At 44.4% G+C, this 21,214-nt stretch overlaps 1 protein-coding gene across 1 annotated transcript in view; it reads right to left on the minus strand.

Moving 5' to 3' along the window:
- Positions 1-21,214, minus strand: part of zfyve26 (zinc finger, FYVE domain containing 26) — a 126,701-nt gene that overhangs the window by 50,965 nt on the left and 54,522 nt on the right. The window contains 8 exon segments of the mRNA XM_064955546.1: positions 4,115-4,268; positions 7,101-7,196; positions 8,229-8,405; positions 10,485-10,607; positions 10,917-11,021; positions 12,211-12,410; positions 17,672-17,896; positions 20,838-21,214. The exon segment at positions 20,838-21,214 is cut by the window's right edge and continues 327 nt beyond it. Of these exon segments, the coding sequence (XP_064811618.1) occupies positions 4,115-4,268; positions 7,101-7,196; positions 8,229-8,405; positions 10,485-10,607; positions 10,917-11,021; positions 12,211-12,410; positions 17,672-17,896; positions 20,838-21,214 (1,457 nt within the window).

The following is a 21,214-nucleotide window of genomic DNA, read 5'->3' on the forward strand; positions in this document are numbered from 1 at the left end:
CTTCACTGTTGGGATGGTGTTCTTCGGCTTGCAAGCCTCCCCCTTTTTCCTCCAAACATAATGGTGGTCATTATGGCCAAACAGTTCTATTTTTGTTTCATCAGACCAGAGAACATTTCTCCAAAAAGTATGATCTTTGTCCCCATGTGCAGTTACAGACCGTAGTCTGGCTTTTTTATGGCGGTTTAGGAGCAGTGGCTTCTTCCTTGCTGAGCGGCCTTTCAGGTTATATCGATATAGGACCTTCAGGCGTTTGGACATTGCTCCCAAGTATGAACCAGACTTGTGGAAGTCTCCAATTGTTTTCCTGAGGTCTTGGCTGATTTATTTTGATCTTCCCATGATGTCCAGCAAAGAGGCACTGAGTTTGAAGGTAGGCCTTGAAATACATCCACATGTGCACCTCCAATTGACTCAAATAATGTCAATTAGCCTATCAGAAGCTTCTAAAGCCATGACATCATTTTCTGGAATTTTCCAAGCTGTTTAAAGGCACAGTCAACTTAGTGTATGTAAACTTCTGACCCACTGGAATTGTGATACAGTGAATTAGAAGTGAAATAATCTGTCTGTAGACAATTGTTGGAAAAATTACTTGTGTCATGCACAAAGTAGATGTCCTAAACAACTTGCCAAAACTATAGTTTGTTAACAAGAAATTTGTGGAGGGGTTGAAAAATGAGTTTTAATGACTCCAACTTAAGTGTATGTAAACTTCCAACTTCAACTGTACATATACATAAGTATTCACCCCACATTGATTCCTTAAATGTTTTTGTGTTACAAAGTGGGATTAAATTGTTGTTTATTTGAAAATGACACATATCCCTTCAATGCTCTGAGTCGATGCATGTTTGAAACACCTTTGGCAGCGATTACAGCTGTGAGTCTTTCTGGGTAAAGATTCCAGCTGTGAGTCTTTCTGGGTAAAGATTCCAGCTGTGAGTCTTTCTGGGTAAAGATTCCAGCTGTGAGTCTTTCTGGGTAATGATTACAGCTGTGAGTCTTTCTGGGTAAAGATTACAGCTGTGAGTCTTTCTGGGTAAAGATTACAGCTGTGAGTCTTTCTGGGTATAGATTACAGCTGTGAGTCTTTCTGGGTAAAGATTACAGCTGTGAGTCTTTCTGGGTAAAGATTACAGCTGTGATTCTTTCTGGGTAAAGATTACAGCTGTGAGTCTTTCTGGGTAAAGATTACAGCTGTGAGTCCTTCTGGGTAAAGATTACAGCTGTGAGTCTTTCTGGGTAAAGATTACAGCTGTGAGTCCTTCTGGGTAAAGATTACAGCTGTGAGTCTTTCTGGGTGAGTCTCTAAGAGTTTCGCACACCTGGATTGTGCAATATTTTACCATTATTCTTTCCCAAAAAAATGTCAAGCTTAGTCAAGGTGTTGGGGATCATGGCTAGACAGCAATCTTCCAAGTCTTGCCATAGATTTTCAAATAGATTGAATCAACACTAACTTGGCCACTCAGGAACATTTGGCTTTGTGTTTTAGGTTATTGTCCTGCTGAAAGGTGGATTCCTCTCCCAGCGGCTGGTGGAAAGCAGACTGAACCGAGTTTCCTCTAGGATTTTGCGTGTGCTTAGCTCCATTCCATTTATTTTTTTTATCCTGGAAAAACTCCCCAGTATTTTCTGATGTCAAGCATACCCATAACATGATGCAGCCACCACCATGCTTGAAAATAAGGAGGCAGTTACTCAGTCATGTGTTGTGTTGGATTTGCCCCAAACAGAAGGCTTTGCATTTAGGCATAAAATGTTTTCCTTTGCCTTGTTTTATATTCTGTATATTTTGACTCTGTCATTTAGGCCATTATTGTGGAGTCACAACAACGTTGTTGATCCATCCTCAGTTTTCTCCCATCACAGCCATTGCACTCTGTAGAGGTTTTAAAATCACCAATGGCCTCCTCATGGTGAGATCCCTGAGCAGTTTCTTTCCTGTCCAGCAGCTCAGTTGATATGTCTGGGTAGATTAAATTCATCATCCACACCATAAATACAAACTTGACCGCGCTTAAAGAGATATTCAATGCATGATTTGTTATTGATTCCCATCTCTCAATCACTGCCCTTTTTCATGAGGCTTCTTTTGAAAAAAGCTCCCAGGTCAATGTACTGTAGTTGAATCTGTGCTAGAAAATGTAACACTGACTGAGGGACCTTACAGATGTATGTATGGGGGACAGAGAAAGGGGTAGTCATTCAAAAACCCATATTATTTCACACACAGTCAGTCCATGTAACTTATTAATGTGATTTGCCACATTTTTTTTCTCCTTGCCTAAACAAAGGGGGTTCAATACGAATATATTTTAGTCATTATATTTGTAAAAATGTGTAGAATTTTATTTTCCCTTTGATATTACGGAGTATATTGTGTAGCTCAATGACAACAACAAAATATATATATATCTATTTCAATCACACTTTGTAATAAAACTACACTTTCAACAACAAAAAGTCAAAGTACAGACCTGAATCCAATCGAGAATCTGTGGAAAGAACTGAAAACTGCTGTTCACAAATGCTCTCTATCCAACCTCACTGAGCTCGAGCTGTTTTGCAAGGAGGAATGGGAAAAAAATTCAGTCTCTCGATGTGCAAAACTGATAGAGACATACCCCAAGCGATTTACAGCTGTAATCGCAGCAAAAGGTGGCGCTACAAAGTATTAACTTATGGGGGCTGAATAATTTTGCACGCCCAATTTTTCAGTTTTTGATTTGCTAAAAAAGTTTGAAATATCCAATAAATGTCGTTCCACTTCATGATTGTGTCCCACTTGTTGTTGATTCTTCACAAAAAAAATACAGTTTTATATCTTTATGTTTGAAGCCTGAAATGTGGCAAAAGGTCGCAAAGTTCAAGGGGGGCGAATACTTTCGCAAGGCACTGTATCTATTTCAAATCACACTTTGTAATAAAACTACATTTTCAACAACAAAAAGTCCAAGGGGGTGAATCTGTCTGATACCCACTGTAGAAAACCAACTGGGCTCCGTAATAGGAGAGCTCAATAACAAGTACAACTGGCTACCAATCTGTTTTACGCACAGATACGAACCGGGCGGAGATTCTAGGCTAAAACTATACTTTCACATTGTCTTAATTGTACGGCCCTTTACTTTATATTAAATGGTGAAAACGTAGCGGGAGAAATGTCAATTCGTATCAACGGATACGAACTCAGCTACCCTATTTGTTTTTATTACCAGACAATAAACGGGCCACTTCGCCGGAACCCGATGAAAATCCTGCAAGTAGCGTCAGTCAAGACTCTCGGTAGCATCGGCCCTTTTCTTCAACCAATTCAAAGTAATACGGCTACTTCCACGATAAAGAAAGGCTATTGTCGCTGCCATCTCACTAACTACCGATCTAGTTACCATGCCAACTCCCACAACGTTCATGCAGGAACAGGAAGAGCGCGATGAACGTAGCCTAGGATGGAGGGATTTTTATTATTTATTATTTGTGCCAACAAAGAGAAAGGACAATAATATTGTAAAAGTAACTAAGTAACTCATTAATTAAATTGAAAAAAAAATGAATGCGTTTTGGTAACTAGTTACCACAAAAAAAAGTAAAGAGTACTTGGTAACTAGTTACTTCCAACACTGTCCTGACAGACCAAGGTAGTCGTGAGGTAACAAAGGAAACCCGATTTCACTCTATAATAACGGATTGGATTTTATATAAAAACCAATCAAGTTACTCAAAGCACTTTACAAAGTAAGAGGGAATTTCACCTCATCCACCCAATTGGATGACGCACGGCAACCATTTTGTACCAGAACATTTACCACATATCACCACAACTCATAGACACAACTTGATTTGGCGTGTATTTGCCCCCCCCTCGTACAATTAGGCCCTAAAGCTTATGGCAGATCAAATATATGAATCGCACAATAATTATACATTTGTTGAAATTGTAATACATCACTTCCTCTTTACTCAACCCAACAGCCCTTCATCCACACAATATTTTAATGACCCCCTAAACCCACCCGACCCACAGATATAACACCAGGGGGGAGTCTGCGGGTTACGGGTCAACCCGCGATTCACTAGTGTGTTTTTGTGTCGTGCGCTTGGCACTGACCGGAGCGAGACCTCTTCCTGGGTGCGTAGGGGAAGTCCAGGGCCTTGCAGGCGTAGTTGGAGAGTAGTTTGTCTATGTCGTGGGCGGTGAAGCCGTCCTCTCGGCCTAACAGCAGGTTCTGTAACGTCCTCACCGCCACTTCGGCCCAGTCCACCTTCAAAAAGGTCAAAGGTTTCATTGAACAAATGGCAGACAATAAAAACAGTGAAATACTCGATAACAGACTCCAGCTCAAGATTACATTAACTACACAATGTGCCACTAATAATCACTGCCACATCAGCACAGTCCACCCTAGTAGTGGTAGTAGTAGTACCAGTAGTAGTAGTAGTGGTAGTAGTAGTACCGGTAGTAGTAGTGGTAGTAGTAGTACCAGTAGTAGTAGTAGTGGTAGTAGTAGTACCAGTAGTAGTAGTGGTAGTAGTAGTAGTAGTAGTAGTAGTAGTAGTAGTAGTAGTAGTAGTAGTACCGGTAGTAGTAGTGGTGGTGGTAGTACCAGTAGTAGTAGTGGTGGTGGTAGTACCAGTAGTAGTAGTAGTACCAGTAGTAGTACCAGTAGTAGTAGTAGTAGTAGTAGTAGTAGTAGTAGTAGTACCGGTAGTAGTAGTGGTGGTGGTAGTACCAGTAGTAGTAGTGGTGGTGGTAGTACCAGTAGTAGTAGTGGTAGTAGTAGTACCAGTAGTAGTAGTGGTAGTAGTAGTACCAGTAGTAGTAGTGGTAGTAGTAGTACCAGTAGTAGTAGTGGTGGTGGTAGTACCAGTACAGTGTGGTAGTGGTAGTAGTAGTACCGGTAGTAGTAGTGGTAGTAGTAGTACCAGTAGTAGTAGTGGTAGTAGTAGTACCAGTAGTAGTAGTAGTACCAGTAGTAGTAGTGGTAGTAGTAGTACCAGTAGTAGTGGTAGTAGTAGTACCAGTAGTAGTGGTAGTTGTAATAGTAGTACCAGTAGTAGTGGTAGTGGTAGTTGTAATAGTAGTACCAGTAGTAGTGGTAGTAGTAGTAGTACCAGTAGTAGTAGTAGTAGTACCAGTGGTAGTAGTAGTAGTACCAGTGGTAGTAGTAGTAGTACCAGTGGTAGTAGTAGTAGTACCAGTAGTAGTAGTAGTAGTAGTACCAGTAGTAGTGGTAGTAGTAGTAGTACCAGTAGTAGTGGTAGTAGTAGTAGTACCAGTAGTAGTGGTAGTAGTAGTAGTAGTAGTACCAGTAGTAGTAGTAGTAGTGGTAGTAGTAGTAGTAGTAGTAGTAGTAGTAGTGGTAGTAGTAGTAGTAGTAGTAGTAGTAGTAGTACCAGTAGTACCAGTAGTAGTACCAGTAGTAGTAGTAGTACCAGTAGTAGTGGTAGTAGTAGTAGTACCAGTAGTAGTGGTAGTAGTAGTAGTAGTGGTAGTAGTAGTAGTAGTACCAGTAGTAATGGTAGTAGTAGTAGTACCAGTAGTAGTGGTACCAGTAGTACCGGTAGTAGTAGTACCAGTAGTAGTGGTAGTAGTATTACCAGTAGTAGTGGTAGTAGTAGTACCAGTAGTAGTGGTAGTAGTAGTACCAGTAGTAGTGGTAATAGTAGTAGTAGTACCAGTAGTAGTAGTAGTAGTACCAGTAGTAGTGGTAGTAGTAGTACCAGTAGTAGTGGTAGTACCAGTAGTAGTAGTAGTAGTAGTAGTAGTAGTACCAGTAGTAGTGGTAGTGGTAGTACCAGTAGTAGTACCAGTAGTAGTGGTAGTAGTAGTAGTGGTGGTACCAGTAGTAGTACCAGTAGTAGTACCAGTAGTAGTGGTAGTAGTAGTACCAGTAGTAGTACCAGTAGTAGTGGTAGTAGTAGTAGTGGTAGTACCAGTAGTAGTGGTAGTAGTAGTACCAGTAGTAGTGGTAGTAGTAGTAGTGGTAGTACCAGTAGTAGTAGTAGTGGTAGTACCAGTAGTAGTAGTAGTGGTAGTACCAGTAGTAGTAGTAGTAGTAGTAGTAGTGATAGTCGTAGTGGTAGTAGTAGTAGTACCAGTAGTAGTAGTAGTACCAGTAGTACCAGTAGTAGTACCAGTAGTAGTAGTAGTACCAGTAGTAGTAGTAGTAGTAATAGTGGTAGTACCAGTAGTAGTGATAGTAGTAGTGATAGTCGTAGTGGTAGTACCAGTAGTAATAGTACCAGTAGTGGAAGTTCCAGTTGTAGTAGTAGTAGTACCAGTAGTACCAGTAGTAGTACCAATGGAAGTAGTAGTACCAGTAGTCATAGTACCAGAAGTCAGGTACAGTTTAAACCAGGATTTGTCTGTGAAAAGCACACTTCTCCCGTGAGCCAGTGGCCATCGAAGGTGAGCAGTCAGGTCAAGACCCTGGTAAGGACGACGAGAACGCAGATGAGCTTCCCTGAGACGGTTTCTGACAGTTTGTGCAGAAATTCTTCGGTTGTGCAAACACACAGTTTCATCAGCTGTCTGGGTGGCTGGTCTCAGATGATCCCGTATGTGAAGAAGCCAAATGTGGAGGTCCTGGGATGGCGTGGTCTGCGGTTGTGAGGCTGGTTGGACGAACTGCCAAATTCTCTAAAACCACGTTGGAGGCGGCTTATGGTAAAAAAATGAACATTCAATTCTCTCGCAACAGCTCTGGTGGAGGATATTGCTGCAGTCAACATGCCAATTACACGCTTCCTAAAAAACTTGAGATGTCTGTGGCATTGTGTTGTGTGCACATTTTAGAGTGGCCTTTTATTGTCCCCAGCACAAGGTGCACCTGTGTAATGATCATGCTGTTTAATCAGCTTCTTGATATGCCACACCTGTCATGTGGATGGATTATCTTGGCAAAGGAGAAATGCTCACTAACAGGGATGTTAACAAATTTGTGCACAAAATTTTAAAAGATTTGTGCATATGGAAGATTTCGGGAATATTTTATTTAAACTCATGAAACATGGGACCAACACTTTACATGTTGCGTTTTTATTTTTGTTCACATAATACAAAAAATACTATAACAACAATAATTGGGTGGCACCTTCAGGTTCATCAGGAGCTGTTCCAGCATTAATAGCGGCTCAGAGAGGAGGGGGAAGTAGTCCTGTCTGGCGCCAGGGGGGAGGGTGAGGAGGACCTAGAGGAGAGAGAAGAGAGACGGAGAGTAGAGAGGAGAGGAGGAGAGGAGAGGAGAGAGAAGAGAGACGGAGAGAGGAGAGGAGAGGAGGAGAGTAGAGTAGACGAGAAGGAGAGAGAAGAGAGAGGAGAGTAGAAGAGGAGAGAGAGAGAGGAGAGTAGAAGAGGAGAGGAAGAGGAGAGAGAGAGGAGAGGAGAGGAGAGAGAGGAGAGGAGGAGAGTAGACGAGCGGAGAGAGAAGAGAGAGGAGAGTAGAGAGGAGAGGAGAGGAGAGAGAAGAGAGAGGAGAGGAGAGTAGGTGAGAGGAGAGGAGAGAGGTTAATTTAAAACACTATCTGGTGGTGTGTGTTCCAGTGTCGGGTTCAAATCAGACCTATTACCTTGGTGACACACTCTTTCCTGATCTCTCCCGCGCTCTCCCATCGTTCCCGCGCTCTCCCATCGTTCCCGCGCTCTCCCATCGTTCCCCCATCGCTCCCGCGCTCTCCCATCGTTCCCGCGCTCTCCCATCGTTCCGCGCTCTCCCATCGTTCCCGCGCTCTCCCATCGTTCCCCCATCGCTCCCGCGCTCCCCCATCGTTCCCGCGCTCTCCCATCGTTCCCACGCTCTCCCATCGTTCCCGCGCTCTCCCATCGTTCCCGCGCTCGTTCCCCCATCGTTCCCGCGCTCTCCCATCGTTCCCGCGCTCTCCCATCGTTCCCGCGCTCTCCCATCGTTCCCGCGCTCGTTCTTTTCCTACCTGCTCTTAACCGCTAGACTGCCCGCTCTTAACCGCTAGACTCCCCGCTCTTAACCGCTAGGCTGCCCGCTCGTAACCGCTAGGCTGCCCGCTCGTAACCGCTAGGCTGCCCGCTCGTAACCGCTAGGCTGCCCGCTCGTAACCGCTAGGCTGCCCGCTCTTAACCGCTAGGCTGCCCGCTCTTAACCGCTAGGCTGCCCGCTCTTAACCGCTAGGCTCCCTGCTCTTAACCGCTAGGCTCCCCATCAACACTAGAGCTCACAGATACAATAAAGGTAATTGAATCTGCTGACCTTGGATCCCAGGTGAAGGTCGTGGATGTGGCGTCGGCGGGCGGGGGACACTTCGCACTGGAAGTGGAGAGTGAGGTAGTTAGCCAGGAAGTGGCAGGCAGCCAATCCGGGCCGGCGGTCCAGAGCGCGCTCACACACCTCCAGACCCAAGGTTAAGTCTGATAGGCCCTCCAGCAGCTGCACCAATCACAGTGAAGAGAGTCAATGAGAAACAAAGTCTATGACATAGTGCACGGAGGAGAAACAACTATAGACAGATGGGTCACATCTCAATTGTATAAACTGGATTCCTCTTCTCCTTTCCTTCTTCTGCACTGATTGGAAAGACAATGGACAGGTGAAAGGAGATTTCCTAATACCGTAGGAATCCAGCCTATTGCCTTCGCCTATTCTGTTCTTCCAATAAGGGAAGAGGAAGGAGAAGAAATGGAGAAGAGGAAGAAGAAACAGAGGAGAGGAAGGAGAATAAATGGGACTCATTTCAGGAATCTAGGCGTATGTAGCGGGTCACTATTTCACAGGAGAGCCATTTAAACGTGAACTTCTGGACCATGTGAACTTTCATGTGCCTGAATAACAGACGTGCAATCCATCTGTAAATACGAATTAAATTGTTAAAATTACGAACCTAGTTGATTTAGCCACAGAAAAAGTAAACAACCTTCCCGCTAGCTATGATTGGCTGAGATAATGAGTGGGCTGAACATACCGAGAGATGAGTTCGGATTGGTCTGCAATATAGCACACTTCTGTCTATATGAGCTGGTCAGTATGTCGAGGCTAACGCAGCTTTATATATATATATATATATATAGTTGTACAACTGCATAAGATATTCTCTGCACTTTCTGGATGATCAAGTTTTGAAATCAGTGGAATTAGAGTATGATAGCTAAGGAGATGGAGGAAACACCGGTCTCTGGATTACATCTTCAAACTAAGGGCATCCGTCAAATCAAATCTAATTTTATTGGTCACATACGCATGGTTAGCAGATTTTAATGCGAGAGTAGCGAAATGCTTGTGATTCTAGTTCCGACCGTGCAGTAATATCTAACAAGTAATCTAACAATTCCCCAATAACTACCTAAAACACACCAATCTAAAGGGGTGAATGAGAATATGTACATGTAAGTATATGGATGAGCGATGGCACCCGTGAGAGAGCGAGAAGAGTCCATCCATGTATACAGGTAAGATAGTCTAGCTAGCTACATTTTCAGATATTACACATTTCTAATTTTGTCAGAAAAACACTTTAATTTCAAGTTAAAGTGTACTGTTAGCTAGCTAGTGAAAGTAAGCTCGCTGACTCGCTAGATAACATTACGTGTATGATCTGTGTAGTAATATTATTTGTATCTCAGAGCCATTTGCATTGCTAGTTATAGCCTAATATTAGCTAGTTAGCTAACATTGAACCTTGTTGGTTAGCTACCTACAGATTCATGCAGGGTAGTAATGTAATGAGTTGGGATTATGCTTCATTGTTTAGCTAGCTAGCTACATGTCTAAACAAAAGACTCCACTATGCAAGTAACCATTTCAATAGAATGTTAATGATGTCATTTAGGCAACTGTTGATAGACGTAGCTGGTAAATTCCCTCTGGCTATCAACTCCGATTTCAGAGCACTCTCGTCTGAGTGTGCCAGAGCGCAGAATACCTGACGAATTTACGAATGGCAAAAAAAAAACTAAATTGTTGTCAGCAGCACATTTAGTCACCAACGCTCTGGATAACCTAACAGCCAAACCAGCTCTGCTATACTTAGGCGAGTAATGTTCAGAGAGCTGTTCTCTCATTTGTGTCTTGAAGTAGATAGCAAGCTAGCAAACGTTAGCCAATTAGCTTGGGTGCTTGACTGCTGTTGTTAGGACAGAATGCTCGGATCAACCCTTAAAGAGATGGGTGGGGCTAAAAGCTTAAGAGGGTGTGAACAATGCTGAATGGGTGTAGACAAAGAAGGGCACTCCAGGAGGTGTACCAAAACATTCAAGGGCCATTTTCTCAAAAGTTGATCGACTTTCAAAGCAGAATTACTTTTCCATTGTTCCTCAACTGTAGTGTATAATATACCACTTTATAGCTCTGAGTTTCTACTTTTATCCAGTGTAAAAAATTAAATAAGAAACACAAGTTCAAATTTTGCAACATAAGAGCGAATCGAGCCGGTCGGTCACATATGGAAGAGAGGAAGTAGAAGAAATGAAGGAAGACAAGTTTAGACCAATAGCGATGCAGACAAAAGCCCACCTGGAAAGCGTCGTCAGTCTGTCCTTTCTCCAGCAGGTGGAGCAGGTGTTCAGTCTGCAGCTGCAATCTGAGTTGGTCTGAGACAGAGTACAGCGCCATCCACTGGGCACACAGAGAAAACTCCTGACAGAGAGATGATGAGAGAACATCAACTGGACAGCAGAGGAAGCATCTTTTGATTCGTTTGATCCTTTTTTTCCCAGAACCCTCTGTGTTTTTTTGTAAATACTAAAAACGTCCATTAAAACGTTAGTGCTAAAGTTAACCTGGATAAAAAAATATAAATAAATAAATGGGACTATATGTGAACACATTGGTGGGACTTACCTTGGCCTCCAGCCTCCCAGACAGCATAGACTCAAGGTCTGATAACGTCCATGTTAACAAACAAAAGGTGTACAGGCTATTAATTTACACAGTGCTGAGACTCACCCTGGCTTCCAACATCCTAGAAAACATGGACTCAGGGTCTCTCCTGGACTCTGTCCTCAGCTCCTGCCAGGTGGCCCACGGCAACGAAGGCAGCAGGTTCAACATCTAGGATAGAAGATTTGTTGAAGCGGTCATATTTTGTTCTTTATTGTGGATAGAACAACGTGAGAGAAAGACAGGGAAGATGGCAGAGAAGTTTGTGCCAGAAGGGTGTGGGCCGGCACGGTATGTGTGTGCAAAGTCTTGAGATAAACTTTTGTTTGACACCAAATACTTATTTTCCACCATAATTTGCAAATTAATTAATTAAAAATCCTACAATGTGATTTTCTGGATTTTTTTTCTTCTCATTTTGTCTGTCATAGTTGAAGTGTACCTATGATGAAAATTACAGGCCTCTCATCTTTTTAAGTGGGAGAACTTGCACAATTGGTGGCTGACTAAATACTTTTTTGCCCCACTTTATTTACCCTTCGATATGTGTCCAGTTCCCGTTTCAATTGTCAAATAACATTTATCTACCTGCTTCAAATAACATTTATCTATCTGCTTCAAATAACATTTATCTATCTGCTTCAAATAACATTTATCTACCCGCTTCAAATAACATTTATCTACCCGCTTCAAATAACATGATCATAAAGTACGTAATAACTTTGATTAAATGTCTCTGCTTACCCGTTGGTAGACGTCCAGCTCCGTCTTCCTGAGCTCCAACTCTCCCCTGAGAGAGGCCTAATAACTTTGATTAAATGTCTCTGCTTACCCATTGGTAGACGTCCAGCTCGGTCTTCCTGAGCTCCAGCTCTCCCCTGAGAGAGGCCTAATAACTTTGATTAAATGTCTCTGCTTACCTGTTGGTAGACGTCCAGCTCGGTCTTCCTGAGCTCCAACTCTCCCCTGAGAGAGGCCTAATAACTTTGATTAAATGTCTCTGCTTACCCGTTGGTAGACGTCCAGCTCCGTCTTCCTGAGCTCCAGCTCTCCCCTGAGAGAGGCCTAATAACTTTGATTAAATGTCTCTGCTTACCCGTTGGTAGACGTCCAGCTCCGTCTTCCTGAGCTCCAGCTCTCCCCTGAGAGAGGCCTAATAACCTTGATTAAATGTCTCTGCTTACCCGTTGGTAGACGTCCAGCTCGGTCTTCCTGAGCTCCAGCTCTCCCCTGAGAGAGGCCTAATAACTTTGATTAAATGTCTCTGCTTACCCGTTGGTAGACGTCCAGCTCCGTCTTCCTGAGCTCCAGCTCTCCCCTGAGAGAGGCCTAATAACTTTGATTAAATGTCTCTGCTTACCCGTTGGTAGACGTCCAGCTCCGTCTTCCTGAGCTCCAGCTCTCCCCTGAGAGAGGCCTCCATGTGGGGGTTGTTAAGGCAGAACTCCATCAGCTCCAGAGAGGGCCCGAGGGGCCAGCGCTCCAGGGCTTGTAAGGCCACACGGGCCCTCAGACATGGGTCCTGTACTCTGAACAACTGGCCAATGCTGTCTTCGCCATCTGTAGGGAGGGAGATACGAAACAAATCAGAGATTGTGTTAGGAAGTTTAAAAAATATCATATCTCCAAAATGTCAACACAGTAGATATTTTGTATTTAACGAGGCAAGTCAGTTAAGAACAAATTCTTATTTACAATGATGGCCAACCGGGGAACAGTTGGTTAACTGCCTTGTTCAGGGGTAGAACGACAGATTTGGAACTTGTTGGTTACTGACCCAACGCTCTAACCACTAGGCTACCTGCCTCCCCCCTCTAACCACTAGGCTACCTGCCGCCTCTACACTCTAACCACTAGGCTGCCTGCCTCCCCCCTCTAACCACTAGGCTACCTGCCGCCTCTACACTCTAACCACTAGGCTACCTGCCGCCTCTACACTCTAACCACTAGGCTACCTGCCTCCCCTACACTCTAACCACTAGGCTACCTGCCTCCCCTACACTCTAACCACTAGGCTACCTGCCTCCCCTACCCTCTAACCACTAGGCTACCTGCCTCCCCCCTCTAACCACTAGGCTACCTGCCTCCCCTCTCTAACCACTAGGCTGCCTGCATCCCCCCTCTAACCACTAGGCTACCTGCATCCCCCTCTAACCACTAGGCTACCTGCATCCCCCCTCTAACCACTAGGCTACCTGCCTCCCCTCTAACCACTAGGCTACCTGCCGCCTCTACAGTCTAACCACTAGGCTACCTGCCTCCCCCACTCTAACCACTAGGCTACCTGCCGCCTCTACACTCTAACCACAAGGCTACCTGCCTCCCCCTCTAACCACTAGGCTACCTGCCTCCCCCTCTCTAACCACTAGGCTACCTGCCTCCCCTCTAACCACTAGGCTACCTGCCTCCCCCTCTAACCACTAGGCTACCTGCCTCCCCCCTCTAACCACTAGGCTACCTGCCTCCCCCTAACCACTAGGCTACCTGCCTCCCCCCTAACCACTAGGCTACCTGCCTCCCCCTCTAACCACTAGGCTACCTGCCTCCCCCCTCTAACCACTAGGCTACCTGCCTCCCCCCTCTAACCACTAGGCTACCTGCCTCCCCCCTCTAACCACAAGGCTACCTGCCTCCCCCCTCTAACCAAAAGTTAGAGGGGGGAGGCAGGTAGGCAGGTAGCCCCAGACTTGTAAGTCGCTTTGGACAAAAGCGTCTGCTAAATGGGATATATATATATAACCACAAGGCTAACTGCCTCCCCCCTCTAACCACAAGGCTACCTGCCGCCTCCACACTCTAACCACTAGGCTACCTGCCTCCCCCCTCTAACCACTAGGCTAGCTGCCTCCCCCCTCTAACCACTAGGCTACCTGCCGCCTCTACACTCTAACCACTAGGCTACCTGTCGCCTCTACACTCTAACCACTAGGCTACCTGTCGCCTCTACACTCTAACCACTAGGCTACCTGTCGCCTCTACACTCTAACCACTAGGCTACCTGTCGCCTCTACACTCTAACCACTAGGCTACCTGTCGCCTCTACACTCTAACCACTAGGCTACCTGTCGCCTCTACACTCTAACCACTAGGCTACCTGTCGCCTCTACACTCTAACCACTAGGCTACCTGTCGCCTCTACACTCTAACCACTAGGCTACCTGTCGCCTCTACACTCTAACCACTAGGCTACCTGTCGCCTCTACACTCTAACCACTAGGCTACCTGTCGCCTCTACACTCTAACCACTAGGCTACCTGTCGCCTCTACACTCTAACCACTAGGCTATCTAAAAATCACCAAACAGACACAACATAAACAGAGCCATGGGAACATCCCAAATGGCAACCACTTCACTAGATAAGAGCCATATGGGCCATGGTCTAAAGTAGTGCACTCGATAACAGAGGCCTATGGGCCCTGGCTTAAAGTAGTGCACTAGATAACAGAGGACTATGGGCCCTGGCCTAAAGTAGTGCACTCGATAACAGAGGCCTATGGGCCCTGGCCTAAAGTAGTGCACTAGATAATAGAGGCCTATGGGCCCTGGCCTAAAGTAGTGCACTAGATAACAGAGGCCTATGGGCCCTGGTCTAAAGTAGTGCACTAGATAACAGAGGCCTATGGGCCCTGGCCTAGAGTAGTGCACTACAGTACATAACAGAGCCCTGTGGGTCCTGGTCTAAAGTAGTGCACTAGATAACAGAGCCCTATGGGCCCTGGTCTAAAGTAGTGCCCTGGTCTAAAGTAGTGCACTAGATAAGAGCCATATGGGCCATGGTCTAAAGTAGTGCACTAGATAACAGAGCCCTGTGGGCCCTGGCCTAAAGTAGTGCACTAGATAACAGAGCCATATGGGTCATGGTCTAAAGTAGTGCACTAGATAACAGAGCCCTATGGGCCCTGGTCTAAAGTTGTGCACTAGATAACAGAGCCCTATGGGTCCCGGTCTAAAGTAGTGCACTAGATAACAGAGCCCTATGGGCCCTGGTCTAAAGTTGTGCACTAGATAACAGAGCCCTATGGGTCCCGGTCTAAAGTAGTGCACTAGATAACAGAGTCCTGTGGGCCCTGGCCTAAAGTTGTGCACTAGATAACAGAGTCCTGTGGGCCCTGGCCTAGAGTAGTACACTAGATAACAGAGTCCTGTGGGCCCTGGCCTAAAGTAGTGCACTGAATGTATCCCAATGCTGGCTTGCCGCTAAACAAGGTTGGTCCTGGTCGGTATATAGGGAATAGGGTCTAAAGTAGTGCACTATATTGGGTCTAAAGTAGTGTACTATATAGGGTCTAAAGTAGCGCACTATATAGGGAATAGGGTCTAAAGTAGTGCACTTTATAGGGAATAGGGTCGAAAGTAGTGCATATATAGGGAATAGGGTCTAAAGGAGTGCACTTTATAGGGAATAGGGTCGAAAGTAGTGCATATATAGGGAATAGGGTCTAAAGTAGTGCACTATATAGGGAATAGGGCCTAAAGTAGTGCACTATATAGGGTCTAAAGTAGTGTACTATATAGGGAATAGGGTCTAAAGTAGTGCACTTTATAGGGAAAAGGGTCGAAAGTAGTGCACTATATAGGGTCTAAAGTAGTGTACTATATAGGGTCTAAAGTAGTGCACTTTATAGGGAATAGGGTCGAAAGTAGTGCATATATAGGGAATAGGGTCTAAAGGAGTGCATTATATAGGGAATAGGGTCTAAAGGAGTGCATTATATAGGGAATAGGGTCTAAAGTAGTGCACTTTATAGGGAATAGGGTCGAAAGTAGTGCATATATAGGGAATAGGGTCTAAAGGAGTGCATATATAGGGAATAGGGTCTAAAGGAGTGCATTATATAGGGAATAGGGTCTAAAGGAGTGCATATATAGGGAATAGGGTCTAAAGGAGTGCATTATATAGGGAATAGGGTCTAAAGGAGTGCATTATATAGGGAATAGGGTCTAAAGTAGTGCACTATATAGGGAATAGGGTCGAAAGTAGTGCATATATAGGGAATAGGGTCTAAAGGAGTGCATTATATAGGGAATAGGGTCTAAAGTAGTGCATATATAGGGAATAGGGTCTAAAGGAGTGCATTATATAGGGAATAGGGTCTAAAGGAGTGCATTATATAGGGAATAGGGTCTAAAGGAGTGCATTATATAGGGAATAGGGTCTAAAGTAGTGCACTATATAGGGAATAGGGTCTAAAGTAGTGCATATATAGGGAATAGGGTCTAAAGGAGTGCATTATATAGGGAATAGGGTCTAAAGTAGTGCATATATAGGGAATAGGGTCTAAAGGAGTGCATTATATAGGGAATAGGGTCTAAAGGAGTGCATTATATAGGGAATAGGGTCTAAAGTAGTGCACTATATAGGGAATAGGGTCTAAAGTAGTGCACTATATAGGGAATAGGGTCTAAAGTAGTGCACTATATAGGGAATAGGGTCTAAAGTAGTGCACTATATAGGGAATAAGGTCTAAAGTAGTGTACTATATAGGGAATAGGGTCTAAAGTAGTGCACTATATAGGGTCTAAAGTAGCGCACTATATAGGGAATAGGGTCTAAAGTAGTGCACTATATAGGGAATAGGGTCTAAAGTAGTGCACTATATAGGGAATAGGGTCTAAAGTAGCGCACTATATAGGGAATAGGGTCTAAAGTAGTGCCCTATTTATGGAATAGGGTCTAAAGTAGTGCACTATATAGGAAATAGGGTCGAAAGTAGTGTACTATATAGGGAATAGGGTCTAAAGTATTGCACTATATAGGAAATAGGGTCTAAAGTAGTGTACTATATAGGGAATAGGGTCTAAAGTAGTGCACTATATAGGGTCTAAAGTAGCGCACTATATAGGGAATAGGGTCTAAAGTAGTGCACTATATAGGGAATAGGGTCTAAAGTAGTGCACTATATAGGGTCTAAAGTAGCGCACTATATAGGGAATAGGGTCTAAAGTAGTGCACTATATAGGAAATAGGGTCTAAAGTAGTGTACTATATAGGGAATAGGGTCTAAAGTAGTGCACTATATAGGGAATAGGGTCTAAAGTAGTGCACTATATAGGAAATAGGGTCTAAAGTAGTGTACTATATAGGGAATAGGGTCTAAAGTAGTGCACTATATAGGGTCTAAAGTAGTGCACTATATAGGGAATAGGGTCTAAAGTAGTGCACTATATAGGGTCTAAAGTAGTGCACTATATAGGAAATAGGGTATAAAGTAGTGTACTATATAGGGAATAGGGTCTAAAGTAGTGCACTATATAGGGTCTAAAGTAGTGTACTATATAGGGAATAGGGTCTAAAGTAGTGCACTATATAGGGAATAGGGTCTAAAGTAGTGCACTATATAGGGAATAGGGTCTAAAGTAGTGCACTATATAGGGTCTAAAGTAGTGCACTATATAGGAAATAGGGTCTAAAGTAGTGTACTATATAGGGAATAGGGTCTAAAGTAGTGTACTATATAGGGAATAGGGTCTAAAGTAGTGCACTATATAGGGTCTAAAGTAGTGTACTATATAGGGAATAGGGTCTAAAGTAGTGTACTATATAGGGAATAGGGTCTAAAGTAGTGCACTATATAAGGAATAGGGTCTAAAGTAGTGTACTATATAGGGAATAGGGTCTAAAGTAGTGCACTATATAGGGAATAGGGTCTAAAGTAGTGCACTATATAGGGTTCCATTTGGGACACAGACTATGGTTCTACCTGACCCTCCCTCACCAGACATTAATCTGATGTCAGTTTAGCATTTCCCCCACAAATGGTAGAAGCTGATCCTAGATCTGTACCCAACGTCCACACAGAGTAATGAACCCAGTACTCACCCTCCAGAGCAGCCCAGGCTAGTAGTCGGTCTCGGAGCACCCTCTCCTGGCTGCAACCCTGTCCATACAGCTCCAGCAGGCTCAGAGCCCTGCCCAGGTCCCGAGAGGCCAGGGCCTGCTGGAAGGCTTCCATAGCCACAGCCTGGGCAGGTGTCCCCTGAGGGCCCGACAGGAGTAAAACCACCAGGGGCTTACCACATAAGGCTGCCCCAAGACCTCCAGCATCTACATATATATACACACACACAGAGAGAGAGAGAACATGGTTGTTGTAGTTGCTGGGAGGACTTGAGCTCTTGCCTCAGGACTACCTGGCCTGATGACTCCTGTCTGTCCCCAGTCATGATGCTGATCCAGTTTCTGTTGTTTTGCCTGTGGCTATGTAACGCTATGTAACCCTATGTAACCCTGTGTAACCCTATGTAACGCTATGTAACGCTATGCAACCCTATGTAACGCTATGTAACCCTATGTAACGCTATGTAACCCTATGTAACGCTATGTAACCCTGTGTAACGCTATGTAACCCTATGTAACCCTAAAATGCTACCTTGTCCTGGACACACTCTCTCTCTGTGTGTCTCTCTCTCTCTCTCTCTCTCTCTGTGTCTCTCTCTCTCTCTCTCTGTGTCTCTCTCTCTCTCTGTGTCTCTCTCTCTCTCTCTGTGTCTCTCTCTCTCTCTCTCTCTCTCTCTCTCTGTGTCTCTCTCTCTCTCTCTCTCTCTCTCCTACTTCCTGTAACCACACAGTCCAGTTCATAGTGAATGATGACCGGTCCTACTTCCTGTAAAGACACAGTCCAGTTCATAGTGAATGATGACAGGCCCTACTGCCTGTCAACACACAGTCCAGTTCAGAGTGAATGATGAAAGGCCCTACTGCCTGTAAACACACAGTCCAGTTCATAGTGAATGATGACAGGCCCTACTTCCTGTAAACTCACAGTCCAGTTCAGAGTGAATGATGACAGGCCCTACTTCCTGTAAACACACAGTCCAGTTCATAGTGAATGATGACAGGCCCTACTTCCTGTAAACACACAGTCCAGTTCATAGTGAATGATGACAGGCCCTACTTCCTGTAAACACACAGTCCAGTTCATAGTGAATGATGACAGGCCCTACTTCCTGTAAACACACAGTCCAGTTCATAGTGAATGATGACAGGCCCTACTTCCTGTAAACACACAGTCCAGTTCAGAGTGAATGATGACAGGCCCTACTTCCTGTAAACACACAGTCCAGTTCATAGTGAATGATGACAGGCCCTACTTCCTGTAAACACACAGTCCAGTTCAGAGTGAATGATGACAGGCCCTACTTCCTGTAAACACACAGTCCAGTTCATAGTGAATGATGACAGGCCCTACTTCCTGTAAACACACAGTCCAGTTCAGAGTGAATGTTGACAGGTCCTACTTCCTGTAGCCAGAGCAACAACTAATGCTAGCCAGAGCAACAACTAATGCTAGCCAGAGCAACAACTAATGCTAGCCAGAGCAAGATGTGTGAAAATCTAACGAAGGAACATTAGATAAACCCTCTCAGACTTTTTCAGATAGTTGGCCGTCAAAATTGCACTAATAAACGACGGAGAATTGTAGCTTACCGGTCCTTCTGTAGCTTGCCAATGCACGCTTGTCCCAACCAAGCACCCAAGCTAACTGGCTAAAGTTGGCTAGCTAGCTACTTCCAGACACAAATGAGAGAACACCTCACTGACCATTTTACTCACCCTAGCAGAGCCGGTTAGGCTGTTTACATGTTAAACTATTAACTTGTTTTGCCTACGTTTACCGACACCGGCCGTATTCAACGGGTGTTGAGCGTTCACTAAATTCATCCGTTATTCTGCGCTCCGGTACCGTCAGACGAGAGGGCTCTGAAATCGGAGTAGATAGATAGCCAGAGTGAATTTCCGAACGCAAAAGATAATGTTAGCTAACTGGAAAACAGTAGTTTAGGTTCTCGCTAGTTAACCAAACAACTGCTGCATCTCTAGCTGGGTTACATAGGGTTACATAGGGTTACATAGCGTTACATAGGGTTACATAGGGTTACATAGGGTTACATAGCGTTACATAGGGTTACATAGCGTTACATAGGGTTACATAGGGTTACATAGGGTTACATAGCGTTACATAGGGTTACATAGGGTTACATAGGGTTACATAGCGTTACATAGGGTTACATAGGGTTACATAGGGTTACATAGCGTTACATAGCGTTACATAGCGTTACATAGCGTTACATAGGGTTACATAGGGTTACATAGCGTTACATAGCGTTACATAGCGTTACATAGGGTTACATAGGGTTACATAGGGTTACATAGCGTTACATAGCGTTACATAGGGTTACATAGGGTTGACCGTTTTCCTTTAGGAAGCCCAGAGCATTGAGAGTCCTGCTTCAACACAATGGGTCCTGGGAAGGGAGTAGTCCGACACAGTAGCACAATGAGTCCAGCTCTCAACTCATGATCTGGCTCCTAGATCGACCTTTAGCTGTTACCTTGACTGTGCTGAGAGATAAATGCTTTCTTTTTTAAAAATTATTATCATTATCATGGTTAAAGATTTCGGTTTTGATTATGTTTTTAGACACATAATAAAACAACAAAAGTCCCATGATATAGTTTTTTTGGTGGCTGTACAATGTAACGCGATGTAGCTATGGAACTGCTAGATAAATACTACATAGATACACTATTAGCCACGTTGTCACTGCCTCAGCTATGATTGTTCCCAGCCGTAGTTACAGTCATCTGAAAAGGTTTATCCCGAAGGGAACAACAAACAATGTACCAGGCTGTGATTTACAACCCCAATTATATTATTAATCAATTATAGCATCGAACTACATCTATCTATTCAGTCAACACCTACATCATGGAATGTGGAGTCAAATATAACCTTTTTTTTTTTTACTCTTTATAAAGCATAAACTTGGAATTTTATATTTTTGACTGATATTAATGATTGTCTGTTGCATATCCGCAAAGTAGTTAAAAAAGCTGTCAGTTCACTTTTAAGCAGGGAGTCATGAGGAGAATCTTTCACAGATGAGCCCTTGCATGTAAACATCAATAAAAATTACACATCAAATGACACAATGCATATCTATATACACACAATACCTTAAAAAGCAACAAAAAACAATCTTACCTCCGCCACCGGCTCCATCCTCCCCAGCCCCCAGCGAAGTACCCAGGACGGGCTGAATCATGGCCCCCAGGTAGGCCCTCAGGATGGGGAAGTCTCTGAGCAGGCTTTCCCCCTCCCTGGAGATCTGCTCCCCGTCCAGCACACACTCTTTACGGCCCCCGCCCCGGAACACCAGCCAACCGGACGGCTGCACTCGGGCAGCACCTCGTGGACTGGCACTTAGACAGGCAATGGTGGCCAGGAGAGGGGAGCGGGATTTGAGGAAAGACAGGGCTGATGGTGTGAGGAGAAAAGAGGAGGAAGAGGAAGTTGGTCGTGGAGGTGAAAGAGAAGAGGACAAGATGAGGACGGGAGGTGTAGTTGCTCGGAGGTCCTCC

Source organism: Oncorhynchus masou, chromosome 32 (assembly GCF_036934945.1).
Source record: "Oncorhynchus masou masou isolate Uvic2021 chromosome 32, UVic_Omas_1.1, whole genome shotgun sequence".
Lineage (NCBI taxonomy): Eukaryota > Metazoa > Chordata > Actinopteri > Salmoniformes > Salmonidae > Oncorhynchus > Oncorhynchus masou.